Source organism: Ambystoma mexicanum, chromosome 3p (assembly GCF_040938575.1).
Source record: "Ambystoma mexicanum isolate Mex_15411 chromosome 3p, UKY_AmexF1_1, whole genome shotgun sequence".
NCBI classification, from domain to species: domain Eukaryota; kingdom Metazoa; phylum Chordata; class Amphibia; order Caudata; family Ambystomatidae; genus Ambystoma; species Ambystoma mexicanum.
Genome location: NC_090925.1, coordinates 699225319 through 699245797, shown reverse-complemented (window position 1 = coordinate 699245797; position 20479 = coordinate 699225319). Strand labels below are relative to the sequence as shown.

The following is a 20479-nucleotide window of genomic DNA, read 5'->3' as shown; positions in this document are numbered from 1 at the left end:
TGGAATGTAAGTGAAAAGTATCAGCCACTCTATTCATCACCAACACATTCAAATAGCACACCAGCAGAAAATGGTGCAGCAATGGCATGGATGGTAAATGCACCTGGGAGTGTACGGTCTACAAAATTCAATGAATTCATTCAGGCAATTTGAATTATGCTGATCAGTCGCAAGAGGCCTGTCAATGACTGTTCCCTGCCCTTCCCCTTGGTAGTGTGCAAGCAGCTCCATTGCTGATGAAGCATGGTCTCCCACCATCATAAGCATATCTTTGCTTTTGTTTGTTGGCACCACCCATCTGTACATCTACCGACCATGTGTCAGTAGATTTATTTAGTTTACATAGTATGCCCATAAAGGGAAATCATTGAGGGTTAAACAGTTGAATTAAACAAGGGCAGGCTGAGAAAAACTCCAATACGAAAATGCATTTTGTCCCTCGAAGGTGTTAATATATACACACACACACACACAAGGTAGGAGGAGATCAGGCCTTGTTGGTCTACTTCAACACTCAAAGGAACAGACTCAGTAGGGGAGAGGTGTACGCCACTCACCTCTTGAAATACTCCACCTCTCGGTCCGTCTCATCCATCTCGAGACCATTAACATCCTTGGGAAGGAACACGTCATCTGTGCAGCAGGAAACAATGCAAGACAGCATTAGAAAGACAACATTGAAATCTGATTGAACAAGCATCTTCTGCACCTTCACTAGAGGACAGGTACCCAGCAGTGAATTGCACCTTCAAGGTTACAACCTACACATTTTCAAAGTGAACGTTTTGCCAAACATTAGGGATAATACGTGGTAGCAGTAGAAAAAAGGTATCGAGGACGAGCGCTTCCATATCATAACCTCTACATTGGCATTAGTCAGAAGCTTGGCTCCAATTCCTAAAGCAGTTGAAATCTCTTCAGCTATGGCTAAAATTCAGATTCCCTTCTGGTTACTGTTAGGGAGAATTCTTTGAAATGTGTTAATTCCATTCTACCTTAGAGACCGTCGGCTCTTTCGCTGGACTTTAGGACTTTATCTCATGTATTTTTATTGTGATTTAGACTGTTTCTTTTTAACTTTGGAGTCTGACTAACTCCATAGGCGGCATCTTTACATTGTGTCACAGTACCTTCAATGCAGTGACACAGGGAAGTCTTAGATTTCCCAAAGGTTTAAATACCTTCTCTTGGTGAAACTACTGTTTCCAAGAGCAGTAAAGTGAAATGGACTTTACTTACATTTTGTAGCTTTCTAGACCCAGCATACACTACCCGAGGGTGCTGGAGGGGTTACTTAGTATCCCCTTTGTCTAGTTTCTCATGTAACATTTTTGTGTTACCCTTTCTACAATTAATGGCTGGCGGCAGTTGTTTACTTTTTCACTACCATTGTGTAGCCCACCTGGACATCCTCTCGGAGCTGGCTGTATTTCAACTGCTGCTGGAATCGAAGTGCCAGGGAGAGGAACACAAGATTGTGTGCGTTGCTTTTAAGTCCGACATGAGCGCTAGGAAGAGCCTCTTGACTTCCATGATGCAGGACGGACCAAGCCTGAGCCACCTCAACAGAGTACTGGACCCCAGAAACAAGGAAAGAATGAAGTGGTATCCGAGAACCGCAGTGTTGCTATTTGCCGTCAGACACGAGGAGTTGAAACACTGATGGACCGCTGAATTGAAGTTTGCCCATTGCTGCTGCTGACCTTCCCATTCCAGAGCAGGAGTTCCCAGACATCCTCCCTCTTGTTGCCACAACTGAGGCTCAGGAACAACAGGATTTGCAGAGCTGTACAGGAACAGAAGCCAGCTGGAACCATTTCTTCTAACTAGAGGTACTGTTGAGACCCGTCTTGGTTACCTTGCAGAGTTGCTAAAGCTTTGCCCCTCACAAGCCCCCCAGCTGGTGGCCCTTCAAGTGTTCTATTTTCTACAAACATTTTGCAAGACTTTTTACCTACCTGCAAAGAAGATCTTCTGATCCCCCAGACATTGTGCAATAAACATTGGCTGTCAAGGCTCCCTGAGAGACTCCTTTTTACCTCAGACTTTGCGCTTTGGCCTTTCCCCCAGGAAAGGGTTCATTTACTCTGCATTGGAAGGTATCAAAAGTACTTGCCGTTTATGAATTATTTGTTAACCTTTGTTTTATTCCTCTATTCTATCTTTTGCACCAAACTCATTATTGCTCTAAATGTACCAGTGATGAATCAATGTCCACAGTGTCCTAGCTACTTAAGTCACCAGAGGATGTAGGAATTGTCTGTGTGCCATCCCCAATGGGTATCATCTGATTTAGAGAAACAGAGTGTGTTTTCAAGTGTACTATAAGTGTTATATCTATTGCTCCCTTCTGAAATAAATTGTTTTACCAAGAAACCTTGAGTGTAAGTGTTTGACTAACTGTACTGTGAAACTCTGTCACAACATTACTGCCCACATCGACCCCTCTTAAGATGAGCCTGGCTGGTCAGCCACACTACCAACCTGTGTAGTTCAGACTTATACCAAAGGTTGGGTCCCCATTACCAGGAGGTCAAGGTTATTGTAGTGCACCCAAAGGGTACTGCACACAATCTTGCCTAACAGTTACCTTTACTTCACTTGGTTGGAGACCATCGTCATAGTCAAATGAGTCAGTTGTTGGCACTCAAAGCGCCCCACCCCCTTTGTCAACTCACATACCCAAAATATTTATGATTTGATCAGATGAAATTATGTAGATAGCGGTGCAAAGAAACAGTATAATAAATACAATAGGATAAATTCAATGTTTGATCTAATGACATAACATTTAATGATTCTTTCAAAAATGTAAAGGTTGTAATCCTGTAAAAAGCATGCAGCAAAAACCCAAGGAGAACAGTTCAGGAAATATGCATTGAATCTTTGAAGCAATCAAACAGCAAATAACTATCCCACACAGAAAACAGGGTCAATAACCTTTTGGCAGATGGGGCGCTCCTGTATTTGAAGGCTGTTCTGCTGTGAGCGTGCACAGACTGCCTTTTTTATGCTAGTGTGGATTGAATGCAGAATTCTGGTTCTCCAGAGTTGGAGGTTCAAGAAGCACAAGCATGGTTTCAACCCGCTAGGATGAGGACTTCGATGGTGGTGTCATTACAGAGGTGTTACCTTTTACAGGCACTTGCTACTCTAGCCAGGATGCCGCTTGTGACTTATGCAGGTGGATGGACCTTCCGCCAGTCAGGAAGAGAACTGGGAGCTTACCTATCCTTTTATACAGTGAAAGTGGGGAATGGGAAGGGTCAATTTCCATCACTGCCTCTTCACAACTGGGTGGATCTATGCAACTCTCAATGTTGAACCAGTTGGCAAAGTCACTGCCTCTCTACAGAAAGTATAGGGCAGAAGGCAGTCCGGATTACAGTGGACCACCCTCTTTAAAATCTTAACACACTATTACATTAAGCAGACAGACAGAAGAAACAGGCTGGCGTAAAGGGCTAGCTGGTCCTCACATAGGAAAGAATGTTGAAGTGAAGGTCATTGTGTAAGTGCAGCTATATATGGTGTTTTGGGAGTTTTCCTAAAAACCAACTGATAGGCAAACATTAGTAAACTATTGCAGTGGTTTGTAGATCCCCCAACTCTTAGTATCAGTCTGTACTAACTCAGGGCCTTGGTAGAGTGGCAAAGCAGTCAGGCTTACCTTAAGAGAAAGATGTGAGCTATAGACAAGTACACTGAACCCAGCAAATGCAGTACATCAAAAACACTTAAATGTAAATTAAAATATATATTATATTTACACAAGAGTCCCTGTCAAATACTTAGCACATTAAATCACCACACCTAGGTAAACTTCAGTACTTTCAAATCGGCACTGTTGGGTAAGAATTGGTGCAGTCACAATGAGACTACACAAGACTTGTCTGCGTGCTATAAGGTAACCCACCTTTTGGTATATGTCTGTACTACACAAGTTGGTAGTGTGAGCAGCCAGGCCTATATGTTAAGATTGGTAAATATGAGCGGTACAAATGAAATTCGTAAATACAAGTAGCCAAGTAACACTTACACGTTTTCAGTTAATAGTCATTTATCATCAGTTTTAAATAGGCATTCTTTAGAAAGGCAAATGATTGTAACAATACGAATAACAATTGAAAATTACTTTTCAGAATCAAAGCCAGTAAACCTTTGGATGTGCTTAATACATTCTCCTACACCCAGAGGTGACTTCAATGACATGGATACATTTGCATTTATATATCACACTAATGTACTTTGTAATTTCTGAGTTGCAGAAGGAAAGGTTAAGGGAAGTAAAAAGGTTAAAACTGTTTTTCAGAAAATGTGAGGACAACTGAATCCTCCAATGAAGTCTAGATAAGCATTTCCCAGCAGTAGCAGTGTTTAACAAGCCACAACCCTATGGGGGGGATGTTATGGAGAATTCTCAAAATGTGCCAATTCCTCCCAACTTAGAGCCCTCCAGCTCATTTGCTAAACTTTGTGACTTTGAACTTTTCAAATCAATGTGTTTTCTGTGTTTGTTTCTTTTTGAATTATGGAGCCTGAACAACTCCATAGGCATCTTTTCATGTGTGTCTCACAGCACCCTCAGTGCAGTGGCAGAAGGAAACCTTTCCAGGCTTTCCCAAGGTTTAAATACCTTCTCTGGGATAAACTACTGTTTGAAATTGACTTTACTAGTCACTTTAAATTCCTAGACCCAGCACACCCTATCTTACAATAGAGTGCTGGAGGGGTTACCTAGTATCTGTGTCTAGAAACTCATGCAGCAGTCAAATGCTACCCTTTCCTCTCGAAATGGCTAGTGGCAGTGGTTTTACAACAAACTACCATGTACACCAGTAGTGTTAAATCGCGGGAGCCATGTCTTTCAAGATGGCGTCTGAGACCCCTTTGTTTAAACAGGTCCCGGTCTTTTTTAGCCATTTCTTTGTGGAAAGGTCCTTCTAGAGTTTTGCTCTGCGCGCCAAGCCAGGTTTGGTCCCTTTGTCCGACGCCTCTGGCGGGCTTCTCGACTGAAGACCGCCCCTGGCGCCCGAGTGTCTGGGGTGGGCAGGAAGTGAGGGAGGTGCCCGAAACTCCCTGTGCTTAGTCTCCTAGGAGACCCAAATGCACTCTGGCGCGATTGGCTGGCTGACTACCCGGCAAGGACAGCCACCCTGCTGGGTGAGTGGCAGCTAGGCTGGAATGACTGGGAGGAAACTGGATAAAAGGGGAGTCTCTTGGCTTGGAAGGCAGAGTCGACCACTGGAGCGAAAGTACCGAAGACAAGCTTGAAGAGGATGGCTGCTGCAACTCCTGGACCATTGGTTTGCCCGGTGAAGCCCTGCTGCAGGTCCGAATCGCTATGTTAATCTCAACAGAGAAGCCCTGCAAGGACGACTTCACCTTTGAGTTGGTGGGACAAATCAATCCGACAATAAGCCACCTGGATACCATTCTCAGAGCCGGTTGTATTTTCCTCAGAGTGCTGCAGGAAACCGAATAACCAGAGAGAGAGGGACACCAGTTTGTGTGCTGGACTACAGCTACCGGAATAGATTTGCCAGCCTTTTGACCAGTCCCAGTGCAGGAGTCCGCTGACGTCCTCCCTCTTGTCCCCACGACTGAGGCAAAATAACAGATCTGCATGAACTGCCAGGAACAGAAGACTTCAGCTGCATCTTTTTCTTCATTTGTAAGGTACTGTGAAACAAGACAGTACTTGCCTCTAGGAGTTAAAGTGCTTGAAACTTTTGTAACTAGCAGGCCTAATCAGCTTGTGACCCAACATATAATTATTTTTACAAACTACTTCTGAGAACTGCTACAGAGACTTTACTTTTTATTTACCAGAACTGTTTTTACCTATCCAAGACTTTGGCCTAGCCTATTGAATTGACTTCTGGTGAACTCCAAGTATCTGCACTGTCCAGGAAATTGTAATCCTTTCATGTTCTGAACCTATTCCTTTTTGCTCCTCCTTCAGAGTATTCTGAAAGCCATTTTGCTCCTCCTTCAAAGCAGTCTGAATGCCTCAGAAACTTAATGAGTATAGTACTGAAGTATATTTGTGTGTGATATTTAACTGCCTCCTTCTAATGAATGTTTTATAACTGACTGAATACATTAATAAGTGTTTAACCAAGAAACCTGGAGTGCAAGTTTATTTGAACACCTGTGATTGTCGACCTCTGTGTAACACCATTAATGCTCACATTCCCTCTTGAGATGAGCCTGGCTGCTCAGCTCTGCTACCAAAAACGGTGTAGTACAGACTTAAAACAAAGGCTTGTTTTGCTTACACCTGTAGTCATAGTTGTGTGTAGTCATCCCAAAGGGTACTGCATACAAACTCTGCCTAACAGGGGATAAGCAATACCAAAGTCAATGGATTTAGAAGAGTGCCTTTGGGAGCCAGGACAGCCAAAGTCATTTGGAAACAGTCTATAGTTCTGATGCTCTTCTGGGATAAAAGTCTTGCAAAGTTAGAGTGTTTAGAAATCTCACTTGTAGGAATACAAGCTGTTAAGCCTGTGCAAAGGGAGTTGAAATCAACTCTGAAAGTGATCAGGTGCAAGTCTCAAGTGAGACAGCACGACTTAAGGCAAGAAGGTAAGTAACCCCACACCAGAAAAAGTACCTTTGGTTAGAAAAGGGTCCATCAGGATTCAGACTTGCTACAGCCAAGCAGATCCTGGTTCCTGACCCTCAGTCATGGGGACAGGAGGATGTCTGTCTGGAGGGCTCCTGCGGTGGTACTCAGGGAGGTCGTCGGCAGCTACGGTTATTCTTCGTTTCAACTGCATTTTGCGGTTTCAGCGCTTCGCAAACAGCACTGATGCAGAAATTACACGTTACTCACCATAGTGACTACCGTACTCTTTTTCCATAGTCCTCTTTCCTCCATACTGCATAGGGATCCCTCACTAGGGACGGGAGACGGAACCTTGGACCAGAAAAAACCTTCCCCTTAAAATTTCGAGGGGGGCACAGCCCTGGGAGCATGCCCCCCCCCTGACTCCACCCACCAGCACCACTCCTCAGTCCCCATTGAGGCGTCGACAATATTACAATTGCCTGAGTGACACCGGTTTTATTTGGGGGGGATGGTGGGACATATGGAGGAAAGGGGACTATGGACTAAGTATTTTAGTCACTACAGTGAGTAACTTGTAATTACTCTTACGTCCCACCCCCATTCGTCCATACTGCATGGGTGATTACAACTGAATGTAGCCCCAGGGTGTACAGGTGCCTCTCCTTAAGAAAACAAGTTCCTTAATACTGCCTGCCAGAATGCCACGTCTGACCTGGAGCTGGAATCCCAACAGTAGTGCTTGCAAAAAGCCAAGGGAGTGGCATAAGAGGCCGCCCTGCTGATGACCTGGCACGGTACATGTCTCTGGCAAACGACTGCCGTGGCCTTGGCTCTGAATGGGTGGCCATGCATGTTTGCCGGAAGTGGTTTGTGTTGCCCAGCCTAGGCCTCCTTAAGAAGGCCACCATCAACCTTGCTATGGGGGCCTTGGAAGCCCGATATCCAGGGCAATAGAGCCTCAGACTTGCGGATACTCTTGGTCCTGTTCAGATAGAACTTTGGGGCTCGTCTAGCATGAGACAGTGCAGAACCCTCTGAGCATGGTCCTTGGGCTCAGCAAAGAAAGTAGGGAGTACCATCTCATTTAGACAAAACGCAGAGACTATCTCATCTAAGTACGCGGGATGCGTTCCAAGGACCACCCTGTCCCTGTGAAAGATAGTGCATGGCTCGGGTGACATCAGAGCTTAGATTTCGCTGACACAGCGTGCAGGCATAAGACCCATCACAAGGGCTGTCTTAATGGTGACTAGCCTGATGTCCGCGGATGCCATTAGCCCAAAAGGTTCATGCGGCAAGGTGTCCAACACTATGTTGAGATCCCACACTACGTGTGGCTTCTTGATGGGCAGGTAAAGCCTGGTGAGACCTGTCAAATGTCTTTTTAACCACCGGATTGGCAGATGAGAAATAACATCCTCCCCTGAGTTCCGGTAGGCTCGGATTGCCGCCAGATAGGCTTTTAGGGCGAGCCTGATGGCCATCAACTTGAGCCAGTTCATGAGGGCCGCCTCTCGACAAAACCCTCTCCGTGGACACTGGCTGTCCTAGGTAGCTTCCCATCCTGCGTGGGGATGGTAACCATGCGAGCTGGCTGACGAAAGGGCCTGCCTATCCGTAAGTTGATGTCCGTGCTCCACCACAATAGGTTGAGATGTAGAGCAGTAGAATGCTGCCCGGCTCTGCCCAGGAACCCCTCTCCTGACGGCTGCGCAGTGTAACTGCAATTTAGGCATCAGCACCACCATGCTGAGTCACTGTTCTGAGAAAATGCCCCATGTGAGGGGAACATTTTCCTGGAGCTTGTATCCCCGATGAGGCCCAGGTACGTTAGAGTCTGCCTGGGTTCAACTGTTGACTTCTTGAGATTGATGAAAAATGCCAACTCATGTAGTGGAAGCATAAGGGCGCAGGCGGTGTGGAGGACTGCCTCTGGAGACCTTTCCCTGATGAGTCAGTCTAGGTATGGATAGGTGTGGTGACTCTGGGCCCCAAGTAGGGCTACCATGCGTTCATCCATCCTGTACAGATCCTGGGGGCCGGAGTAAGGCCAAAGGGTAAAAACTTGCATAGGAAATGGAAGCCCATGATGCTGACCCTAGGAAAGGACCGATGGAGCTGCAGATATGTAAGTGAAGGTCAGCTTTCTTCAGATGCAACGAGCACATGCAGTCTCCCGTGCACAATATCTCTGCAATATAGGCTGGGGTAACCACTGTCTGGCGAAAAACCGTGAATAGGAGCCCAGACCCTGCTCGGAGGTTGAGAATTCTTCCACTGCTGCCTCTCTACGTGCAAGGCAATTTCCACCCACAGAGTTAATGTCCCAATCTGTGGGAGCGGAGGAGAGAAGTGAATGAAGGCTCGGTAGGCGGTAGCTCTAGGACACAGCAGGGAGGGTCAAAGGGTCCGCGAACCCTGTGCGCCAGCATGGGCGTGCCTCTGGCTATATGCTTTAGGGATTGCCTTAGCAAAGAAGGATAAGGATTCAGCAGTCTGGGGACTGTTCCTCCTCTTAAGCTCCTAAACCGTCGTAGAACAGAACAGGTCGCCCCGTTCCCCAAAGGGAAGGTCCAGTGCAACGCATGTTCCTGGGTCTCCGGGTTGTCCCTTCTCCTGCCAGCAGCGGTGCAAATGGCACCGCCTGAGAAGTCTATGTGCATCACGGCGGACTCCATTATGTCTTGCGCAACCATATTTGGCCTCCGCCAGGCCTACCTTGAAGCGTATTAGGCGTTGCACTGGAAGTGGCTGAGGAGTGTGGCTGTGAGTGCCAACTGCAGGAGGGGTCCCCTTCAGCCGTCTAAACCTGGCATTGAGGCTTCTGTTGGTAGGCTGTGCCGAATGGGGTTGAAGCTGTGACCTGATGACCCGAGCCAGCTGCTGGGAAGGAGGTTGTGGGGCTACCACGACCGTTGGCAGCGTGGGAGCCAGTGTTGTGGGTACTGGCTTGGGCAGCTGGGGCTGCACAGGAGCGGGAGGCGCTGGAACCAAGGGCGGAGTGGCAGTGGATGCTAGTGACAGAACCGGAGGGAGTATGTCCCTGAGGGTCATGGCTTTTCAAGAAAACCAGTCTTCACAGGCCGGTGGAGCACTTGGAGGCGCAGGCATGCTGCAGCATGAACCAACTCTACCTTACTGTCTGCAGGGTGTATCGGCCCTGCGACGATGAAGGGTATGCTGTGGGCCACGTACTTGGTGACGATCAGTCCCACCTGGAAACTCGTTCCCCTAACTGTTCCCCGAAGGGGGATGTGTCAGACGAGCTGCCATTTTATCTGGCCCAGCATCCATTTTGTCAGGCTGCATGCCGTGTGCCTGTGTCGCGATACTTGCCTCTTTAGGCCCCGTCTCTTCCAAGACTCGTGGCGGTGGAGGTTGAGGCCTACCCTGTACCTCAGGAGGGGGTTTGGTAGGCGGATCGCCCTCGGCGATGCCGCTGGTTGTGCTGCGTACAGGTGCCCCCTCAGAACTCTGGTACTAGGGCGTAGCCCTTTGGGCCTAACCCCGGTAATAGAAACTTGCAGCCCCTCCTCTCAGTCACCGGTAGGATCTGGTGACCCCCTCGGCCTGGTGGCCGGTAGCTGTAGTAGCAGCCTTGGTACCTGCACTGGCACAAGAACCTGCAAGGTCCCTCGAGCGCTTGTGCCTCCTGGACAAAGATAACTGTGGGGTGCGTGGTGCATACAGGCGCCTCCACAGACTTCTCTGTTTGGTACAAGGGCATAGCCCCTCGGGTGTGGACCCAGTAATTGAACCTTGCGGCTCCTCAGCGCAGTCAGGCCCCTGGTAGGATCTTGTGACCCATCGGCCTGACGGCAGGTAGGAAGCAGCATTAGTACATGCCCTGGTATCAAGACCTGAAAGGTCCCTCCCGCTCCTTCACTTCCTGGAGAAGGAGTCGCTTTTGCAGGGTACGTGGTGGGTACAGGCACCTCCTCAGACATCTGTCCGGTACTAGGGCATAGCCCCGATAATAGAACCTTGCGGCCCCTCAGCGCAGTGTTCGGTAGGATCTGGCAACCCCTCGGCCTGACGGCCGGTAGCTGGAGCAGCCTTGGTACCTGCAAGGTCCCTCCCACTCCAGTGCTTCCTGGGAAAGGAGTCGCCTTTGCGAGGTGCGTACAGGCACCCGCTCGGACATCTGTCCGGTACTAGGACATAGCCCCACGGTTAGACCCGGTAGTAGATCCTTGCGGCCCCTCAGCGCAGTGTACGGTAGGATCTGGCAAACCGTCGGCCTGACGGCCGGCAGTTGTCCCAGCCTTGGTACCTGCACTGGTACCAGGACCTGAAAGGTCCAGCCCGCTCGGTCAGGATTCCATGGTACATGTCAAGAGTTTCAAGGGTACATAATTTTAAAAGGAAAAGTGTTAGGATTCCAAGGTGGGTTTCTAAGCCTTCCTCGGCATACACCTTTAGTGAACACTAAATTTCGAATTTATATTGTAATTACTTTCCAGAACTCCCATTTACTAGTAAACACAGTATTTGTAGATTAATATTTACAGAGTGATGTTTGGGTTATGTTTGGTGAGAGTTGAGAATTTTAACTGAAATATTCCTTAATGACACTTACAGGAATCATTTGTTTCCCCAAAGCAAGAGGGAGTGTCCTTTCTACAGCAGTGATTGGAGGGAATAGATAATGAGGTAGTTTGGAATGTTCATCAGAGTTCTAAACTGCCTTTCATTTTAGTTGCCTTAGAGGCAGGTTGCAGTTTCTTTAGCTCTAGTGAATTATTAGTATACTTAATTCTAGTAATCCAAGATGATTTCAAAATTTCCATGGGTTTGAATTTGAGGTGAAGTTATCCAGAAAGCTGTGAAGATACGTACAGATGAAACAAGCCAAGTTTATTTAAATCTTCAAAGTTTAAAAGTCAAGGATATCAGTTTGAATTTAACCTAAGAAAAAATTGAGTGAAATCTAATGTTAATATTTTTTGGTTGAAGAAAAAAGGTTCTGTGTTAATTTTGAACTTCTCGTCGCGCGCAATTTTTGAATCAGTAAATTATTGCGCATGTAATACTAACAAGACGCGCGTTAACCTTCAATAGAGACTTGCGTGTTTGTTTTAAAAATAAATACGCGCGTCTAGGAAGTTAGAAAAAGGAACCCTAAGAACGTGCGCGTGTGCAAGCGTCGTGACGTCTTTTCAGGAAGCGATCGTTTGCAGGACAATTACGTACGTCAAGCGTCGGAACGTCTTTTTAGGAAGCAATCGTTTACACGACAATGGTGTACGTGAAGTGTCGTTACGTCCGACGTATTTACAGGAAGAAAACATCACGCGGAACTCGTTGCATCAGAGTTGATCTTTTTGAGGAGTTTAACATATAAAAGCATTGGATGATAGCGCAAGTTGTGCAAACTCGATTTAAAGCAACAGACTTTCTTTTAAAACAATTATACCAGGAAGAGTATTTGTAAGAAGCAAATGTATATGTAATATATATTTTTGTGAATAAGAAGGTGAAACTCTTGAAAGACCCAAGAGACTAAACTGAGTTAGATTTTCAAGAATTCATATTTAGTCTGCAAAAATAAAAAACCAAGACATTTCCTAAATATTATATTACCACAGTAAAAGAAGAAGAAAGAAAACAATGATTACAGAAATTCAATACTTCAACTACAAACTAAATAAGCCTATCAGCATCAGAGCATAGGCTACAGCTACAATTAGGAGAGTGGTAGTAATTTAGTAAAAAAGAGTGGAATGATATATATATTTGTCTCCTAGATTTCACAGACACTGAGGCGTATAATCCAGCTCCAGAGAACATCATTGCCAGCCAGTGAAGATCTGTCTTTTGTTATTTTCTCCTCCATTCCCCTTTCCCCTTGGGTTTGCCAGCTTGGTAGTTTAATCTGTTGAAGGACTTTTAGGCAGGCAGACTTAGGGGGTCTGGTGGGCCAGCATCACTCCTGCAGGAAGATTCAAGACTGGACCTGACAGAATGAAAGGCCCACATATTTAAATCCTGCCTGAGTGATGATGGACCCAGAGTCAGAGTTTAGTTTGGGAGCATTAGGAAAGATGTTAATGGAAATTAAAGAAGATTTAAGGTTAGCTAAGAGTGAGACCGTAACTTTGGGAGTTAAAATGGAGTAATTAAGTAGTTTTGTACATAGATCAGAAACCCCAGGAACTTCCAAGGGTAGTAAAGTTGAAGATCAAGAACCTCCTGTCTTGTATCTAGAGTTAGGTGAAAAAAAGCGGCACACAGTTGAGTTGGAAGAGAGAAAGAATATACATTTAACTCCATGAATAGCTTTGGTTTCAACTCCTTTAGCGCCCCACGAACGATTTGGTGGAGATCATAGGAAGTTTAAATCATTTCTGATGCAATGCGAGTTACATTTTTTGTGTAGACCAGAAGCCTTTTCTACAGAAACAGCTAAAGTGGCATTTTTAATTTCTTATTTAACTGGGGAGGCTTCCGCTTGGTCAGTACCTTTAGTTCAAAGAGGTGCAGGAGAACTTGGTGACTGGAAAAAGTTTAAAAAAGAATTCAGTAAAATGTTTGATAGAAGAACTTCATCTGTATGTGTTGATAGTGAGTTACTGGAGTTGCGGCAGGGTAACAGAATTGGTGTCTTATATAAGCCAATTTAGATCACTTTTGCAAGAGAGTGAATGGCCTGAAGAGAAGAGAGCTTCAATTTTTTAATAGAGGATTACGGGAGGAATTAAAAGATGCGTTGGCCACAATAGTAGAGAGACCTAAAGTTTGTGAAGATTTAATTTCTTTAGTGATACAATTAGACTCTAGGTTGTTGGACAGAAGGTCAGAAAAAAGGAGACATTTTTCTGAGAGTAGAGTTTGGAGTAGAAATGAGCGTCCCAAGATAGAACAGTTGTCTGGGAAAGAAAATAAAGGACAGGTTATGGAAAGTCTGAACAGAGGTCCTTTAACTAAAGAAGAGAAGGAGAGAAGGCGTAGAGAAAAATTATGCTTGTATTGTGGGGATGGAACACATTTTGTAGGAACATGTCCACATGCTCCTAAAAGATTTCCTTCCATCCCTGGAAAAGGACAAGTTGTGGCAAATACCATTCAAACAGCAGTACCACATATCACTCTTAATGTATCCTTATTTTGGGAAGGTAAGCTGAGGTGTGGAGGTCCGTGTATGATTGATTCTGGAGCTACTGGAAATTTCACGGATTTGGCTTTAGCACATAGATTGGGAGTGCCTGTTATTAAGGGGGTTCCTGAACATGTGAGGGCGATGGATGCAACTCAATTGACATCTGTATTAATTACACAAATGACAAGTATTTTAAGAATGAAAATTGGTGAGGAACATTATGAGGAGATAGTGTTTGAATTAATTGATGCACCACAACTAGAAATCATTTTAGGTATGCCCTGGTTAACATTACACAATCCCACTATTGATTGGGGAAGAAGGACAGTTGAATTTAAGTCTGAATTTTGTAGAGAACAATGTTTCTTGGCATTTCAGGATCTGGTTCAAGAAGAAACATCAGAAATTCAAGGAGTGTGTTTAGCTGCGGGTGTAGTTAAGGAACATTTTATAGGAGCTGTGTCTGGTGTTTTACCTGATTGTTATCAAGAATTCAAGGATGTGTTTGATGAAGTTGCTAGGGAGTTGCCACCAAATCGTTCATTTGACTGTAAAATAGATCTAGAAGATGGTGCGCCAATTCATTGACTGAAAAGGAAAACGAGTATTTAAAAGAGTATTTAGATGAGAATTTAGCCAAAGGATTTATTAGACATTCACAGTCTCCCGCAGCCTAACCATTATTTTTTGTGCCTAAAAAAGATAACTTGAGAACATGCATTGATTATAGTATAGGGCATTAAATAAGAATACCATTAAGAATAGATACCCTTTACCATTGATTTCCGTGATGTTGGACAGAATTCAAGGAGCAAGAATTTTCACTAAGTTAGATTTGAGAGGGGCATATCATTTAGTACGAATTGGAGAAGGGGATGAATGGAAGACAGCATTCCGAACCAGATATGGGCTGTTCGAGTATCAGGTCATGCCATTTGGTCTGTGTAATGCTCCTGCTGCATTTCAATTCTTTATCAATCAAGTTCTTCTAGAATTTTTAGATGTATTTGTTGTAGTCTACATAGATGATATCTTGATATTTTCTAAGGAGTTAAAGGAACACAAAGAACATGTTCGAAAAGTGTTGGTGAAGTTAAGGGAAAATCATTTGTTTGCGAAGTTAGAGAAAAGTGAATTTCACACTGAAAGAGTGGAATTTTTAGGATTTGTTCCATCTCCAGAAGGGTTGGAAATGGACTTTACCAAGGTAAAAGCTGTTAGATTGGCCTCAGCCAACTACAGTGAAAGATTTACAAAGCTTTATTGGATTTGCAAATTTTTATCGTAGATTCATACAAAAAGTTTCGCAAATCGTATCTCCCATAACAAAGTTGTTAAAAAAAGGAGTAAAATTTGAATGGCTAAGCTAAATTTATTTTGGGACCAATCCTGTTACATCCTGATGTGGAGCAACCGTTTTTTCTAGAAGCAGATGCTTCTGACTGTACGCTGGGAACTGTTCTTTCACAACGTCATTGGGTCTCTGGACAACTTAATCCTGTAGCATTCTTTTCTAAATGCTTTTCTCCTGCTGAAAGAAATTATACAATTTTTGATCGGGAGTTGTTGGCGATCAAGGCAGCATTTATTGAGTGGAGAAATTATCTTTTGGGTGCCAGACATCGAGTCACTGTGTTGACGGATCACAGGAATCTGACCTTTCTTCGTTCTGCAAGAACTTCAACGCCGAGACAATTGCGTTGGTCATTGTTTTTTGCGGAATATGATTTCGTCATCTTATATAAGCCTGGATGTCAAAATGGGAAAGCAGATGCTTTGTCCGATTGTAATCCTGGAAGTTTGAAGAATGATTCTTGTGCGCCAATGTCTTTGCTTTCTGAGAAGAATTTTGTTATTGCAGGATCTGAAAAGGTTCAGGATTTTCGTGAATCTATTTTACGGTTTTGGACAGATAAAAAACTTTTGGATCGGGTATCGGAAGGTCCGGAACGTCAAATTAAAGGATTACCTTTTGTAGGAACACAGTTATACTTTCCATCTGAGGATTTGAGTATTAAAGCATTGAAAGATTGTCATGATTCACCTTTGGCTGGGCATCCTGGAATCAAGAAAACATTTGATTTACTACAAAGAGTTTTGGTGGGAAGAAATGCGAGAAGACTCTGAAAAGTATGTGAGAACATGTGATGTTTGTATTCGTTTTAAGTCTGATCATCAGAAGGCGGCAGGTTTGTTGATTCCACTTCCAACACCACCTCGCCCTTGGCATACAGTGTCTGTGGACTATATTGTGGATTTACCACCCGATAAAGGTTGTACAACTATCCTTGTGGTGGTGGCTATTTTTTCTAAAGCAGCACATTTTATTCTCATCAAAGGAGCAGCTACAGCAACTTTATTGGCTCAGACATTTTTGCAAAATGTAGTGAAATTACATGGATTGTCTAGTCAGGTAATTTCAGACCGAGGTTCTCAATTTGTCTCAAGATTTTGGCGAGCCTTTTGCAAAGAGTTGAAGATAGATATTAATTTAACAACAAGTTATCATCCCGAGGGTAATGGCCAAACAGAGGGTCAATCAAGAATTAGAAAAGTATATTAGATGTTATCTTGGTTCTGGTCAGGGATGGTTGGAATTACTTTGGTTGGCAGAGTTCTGCTATAATAACTCTACTAAAGAATCTACTTCAATGTCTCCATTTTTTGTTGATCAGGGGTTTAATTCATGTTTTTTGAGAGGTGTGGTTTTGGATGAAGTAGAAGTCCCTGATGTGGAGACTAGATTAGAGTCTTTGGGTCAAAATTTGGAAAGGGCAGTCCAGGCTCTGGAAAAGAGTAAGTTAATATATAAGAAATTTGCTGATAGAAAACGTCGGAAGGGACCCAAGTATGAGGTGGGAGACCGGGTGTGGTTGTCCAAGCTGTACAGTGGCGCCCCCTTGTGCCCCTGTCGAGTACTAGGGCATCGCCCCTCGAGAGTAGACTCTGTAATAGAGCCTTGTGGCCCTTTAGTGGAGCCAATGGTAGGATCTGGCGGCCAGTAGCTGTAGTAGCCTCAGTACCTGCACTGGTACAAGAACCTTAAAGGTCCTTCCCCGCTCTAGGTGCGGATGAAAATAGTGCCCCTACCTTGGGCCTGGACTGGTCCTGACGAATTCTTTCGAGTCCTCTGGAGGCAAACTTCCGAAGAGCTCCCTCCCCGGGATAACCTGTTCTTCAGAGTGTGTTGTGAGCACGTTGCACAGGACTCCCAGCCGTAGTCAGGGCCAAGGCAGCAGAGACGGGGAGAGCGTGGCAGTCAGACATATGAAAGAGCCCCATGCAGGCTAAGCACCTGCTGGAGCTTGCTGACATTGAACTGTGCCCCTGGAGGAGCGCGGCGCCAGTGGACATAGTTATCTGATTAAAGACGAGAAGACAAAGAAAACACTTCTCTGGGGAAGAGCGTGTGGAATTACAAGGCCTAACCCAAGAGTGCTGGTGAAAGTGGTCCGTTCCCGTCTATGTGGAAAAGAGGACCGAGACGTGGCGCAGGTGGGCAGAGTCAGGGGAGCCCATGCTCCCAGGGCCGCGCCACTCTAAATTTAAAGGGGAAGGTTTTTTCTGGTGAAAAAGGTTCCGGCTCTCGTCCCTAGTGAGGGACGCCCATACAGTATGGAGGAAAGGGGACGGACATAAGAGTATGCTGGACACCGGTTGAACTTTTCTTGCTCCCTCGGTCCTGTACTCTGGTGAGGGATTTCCTGCTTCTGGAGTATCCTTAGGAGCCTCCTGGAGATTTTGGCCGGATTCATTCCGCGGCAGACATTACACTCTGTTATCGACACTCAACCTGTGGCACTGCGCTACTGCAGCAACGCAGAGGCATAGCAAGTCAGGGATTGCGCCAAAGTGGAGTTTGGCTCGGGTTAGTTGGTCCCCCTAACCCGAGGGAATAAGCCGTTCCGTCTGAGCTTCTCTGTCGAGGTGAACAAGGCCATCAGCACAGCAGCAGGGCTTCACCGGGCAATTGAAGGTCCAGGAGGTTGCAGCTGGCTTCGCTTCACGGCTTCTTCGGTTGTTTCTTCCAGTGGTCGACTTGGCTAGTCCCAAAACACTCACCTTTTAAGCAAGTATTCCCATTCATGCACAGCAGGGTGGCTGTCCATTCAGGACACCAGCGGTCAATCAGGACTGGTTTCGATCAGGCATAACCGGAGACTAAGAACAGGGGAGTTTCATGACTCTCCTTCACATCCTGTCCTTCCAGACACACTTGAGCCAGGGGTGGCCTTCAGGACTGAAGCACGCCAAAGGCAAGACAAAGGGCTCAAAACTGCCTCAACCAGAGAGTAAATGCCAAGAAAGACCTCACAAACAGAAAATGCCAAAAAAAAAGACTGACCAGTTTAACAAAATGGTCACCCATGGGTGCTGTACTGCAGCAGAGGGTTCAGCCTGTGGTAGAAAAGCAGAATGGTAGGAAAAATTAAACCACTGCCACCAGCCATTTAAAGTAATGAGGTTAACAAAAATGTTACATGAGATAGTAGGATATGGGACTACTAAGCAACACCCCCAGAACTCCACATAAGGTGTGTGCTGGATCTACAAAGAGAAAAGGTAAGTAAAGTCAATTTCACTTTACTATTCTTGGTAACCGTCACCATACAAAAAGCAGATGCCTATGGAGTTTGTCAGACTCCAAAAACAGTGAAAAACTCCAAATCAGGGAAAAACACACGAGAGAGTGAGAAAAAGGTCCCACTCATTCAGGAGTTAAAAATTAAAATATACTAAGTCCAGCATAAAGCTGGGGGTCTCTAATGTGGGAAGTATTTAGCACTAAAATTACAATTCTCCCTAACAAGCACTTGGTTGGCAGTTGCTGAATACATACAAATGTTGCATGAGTTTATTTATATCGCGCACCTGACCCAGAGATAATTGGGCGCTAAAGGATAACAATGGTTACAGGCATATTATAAAAATTTGATTACCTAAATACAGTTTGAACATTCAAGGATAGAATTACATATTATCCATAGGTAGTAACAGTAGTAAAGGATGGATGGTACATACTATCTGTAGACCACCTGGCAGTCAATGTTATCAAGAGCAGTTAATTATGTTTTGTTGAGTATCCATGTGATGACCTGACTTCTGAATTTGTTGAATGCTTGAATAGTCTGAATATTCTGAGGGGAGAGTGTTCCAGAGATTAGCGGGTAATACTGGGAAGCTAGAGCCTCTGGCTCGTTCTAGATTATATCTAGGCACCGCCACACATGGTATGTTGGATGATCTAGTGATTCTGTTGGAGACCTTCCATGTGAACTTATCTGTGAGATAGGGGGGGAGGTCTTGGTAGTTAAGTGCTTTGTGCGTGAGGCAGGTCGGTTTTAGGTCAATTTTGTCATGTATAGAGAGCCATCTGTAGTGCTTTCTAGTTTCTGAAATGTGCTCTCTTTTGGGAATATTTAACGCTGCTCTAAGCACGTTATTTTGCATGACCTGGAGTTTATTTAAGATGGTTTTGTTAGCTCTTAGGTAAAGAGTGTTGCAATAATCCAATTTAGATTTTATGAGCGCTCTCGCTAGAGTAAGGCAACTAGTGGGAGATAGTAAAGGTCTACAGGCTCTGATCAACTTGCCAGTGTAGGCTGTGGCCGATGAGGTCACGTTAATCTGCTTAATTAGGTTGGACTGGGCATCGAGGTAGAAACCTAAAGATTTTACATGTTTGGGGATGGGTATCCTGTTTCTATCGATGAGGATATTTGTGTAGTGAGGACTTAGTTTGAGAAGGTTATTAGATGATCCGACTAGGAGTAATTCTGTCTTATCATTCAGGCAGAGGCCATGTGTGGCCATCCATGCCTGAATGATGTAGACTTTGTTAATCTGCGCAACGTCTATATCATAGGTTCCTGAGAGGGGTAGGAGTATCTGGGTGTCATCCGCATAATTTGTGTAGGTGACACCCAGACAGTCCAGTTTGTCAAATAGTGGCTTTGTAAAGATGTTGTACAAAGTGGGCGAAACGCAGGATCCTTGGGGGACTCCACAGGTGATGGGGTCGGCAGCTCCCGAGGATGAGAACATGCACATAATTCTGTTAGCGAGGAAGGATTGGATCCAGGCAACTGCGAAACTGGAGAAGTGGACAGCTGAGGATAGGTGGTTACATAGTATGGAGTGATCCACCATATCAAAAGCCGCAGAGAGGTCGAGTAGAAGTAGGATGGCCATCTTTCCTTTGTCTTTTAATTCATCGATCTGACTTTTGAGGTCGACAAGTGCAGTTTCTTTACCGTGCTGGGGTCTGAAGCCAGATTGACGGGTACCGAGTAATTTGTGTGCTTCAGGATAATCTTGTATTTACAGGTAGGCTATTCTGTCCAAAATTTTCAATAGGAAGGGGACTGTCGTAATAGGTCTGTAGTTAGTGGGTATAGCCGGGTCAAGGGTCTTTTTTTTTTTAATAGTGGTAGAACCCAAGACTGTTTGAGGTTGCTAGGGACGGAGTTGATGGAGAAGGAGTTAACAAGTTTGGTAATGAATGGGGCAAGGTCTCTCACTGCATCTTTTATATTATGAGCTGGGCAACTATCACCCTTACAATTAGATGGTTTGAGAGATGCAATGATTTTGTGGACTTCAGGAATGGTGACTTTTTTTAATGAGAAACCGGAGTTAATATGAGGGGTAGGAGTTTGACAGTTATATATCGGAAAAACCGCACACCCACAAAATACGTTAATTGTATTTAGTCTGCATAGACATAGAACCGTGATTTTTTGGGAGGAAAACTATTATCCTAGTAGAGCTTCATGTTCCAGAGGCAGTTTCTCAGCATATTA

General features: G+C 44.8%; 1 protein-coding gene across 1 annotated transcript in view; it reads right to left on the bottom strand.

The window, feature by feature from the left end:
- The window catches only part of FAM193B (family with sequence similarity 193 member B), a 734659-nt gene that overhangs the window by 138001 nt on the left and 576179 nt on the right, over positions 1 to 20479 (bottom strand). The window contains exon 9 of the mRNA XM_069651510.1: positions 558 to 633. Within this exon, the coding sequence (XP_069507611.1) occupies positions 558 to 633 (76 nt within the window). The remainder of the gene's footprint in view (positions 1 to 557; positions 634 to 20479) is intronic.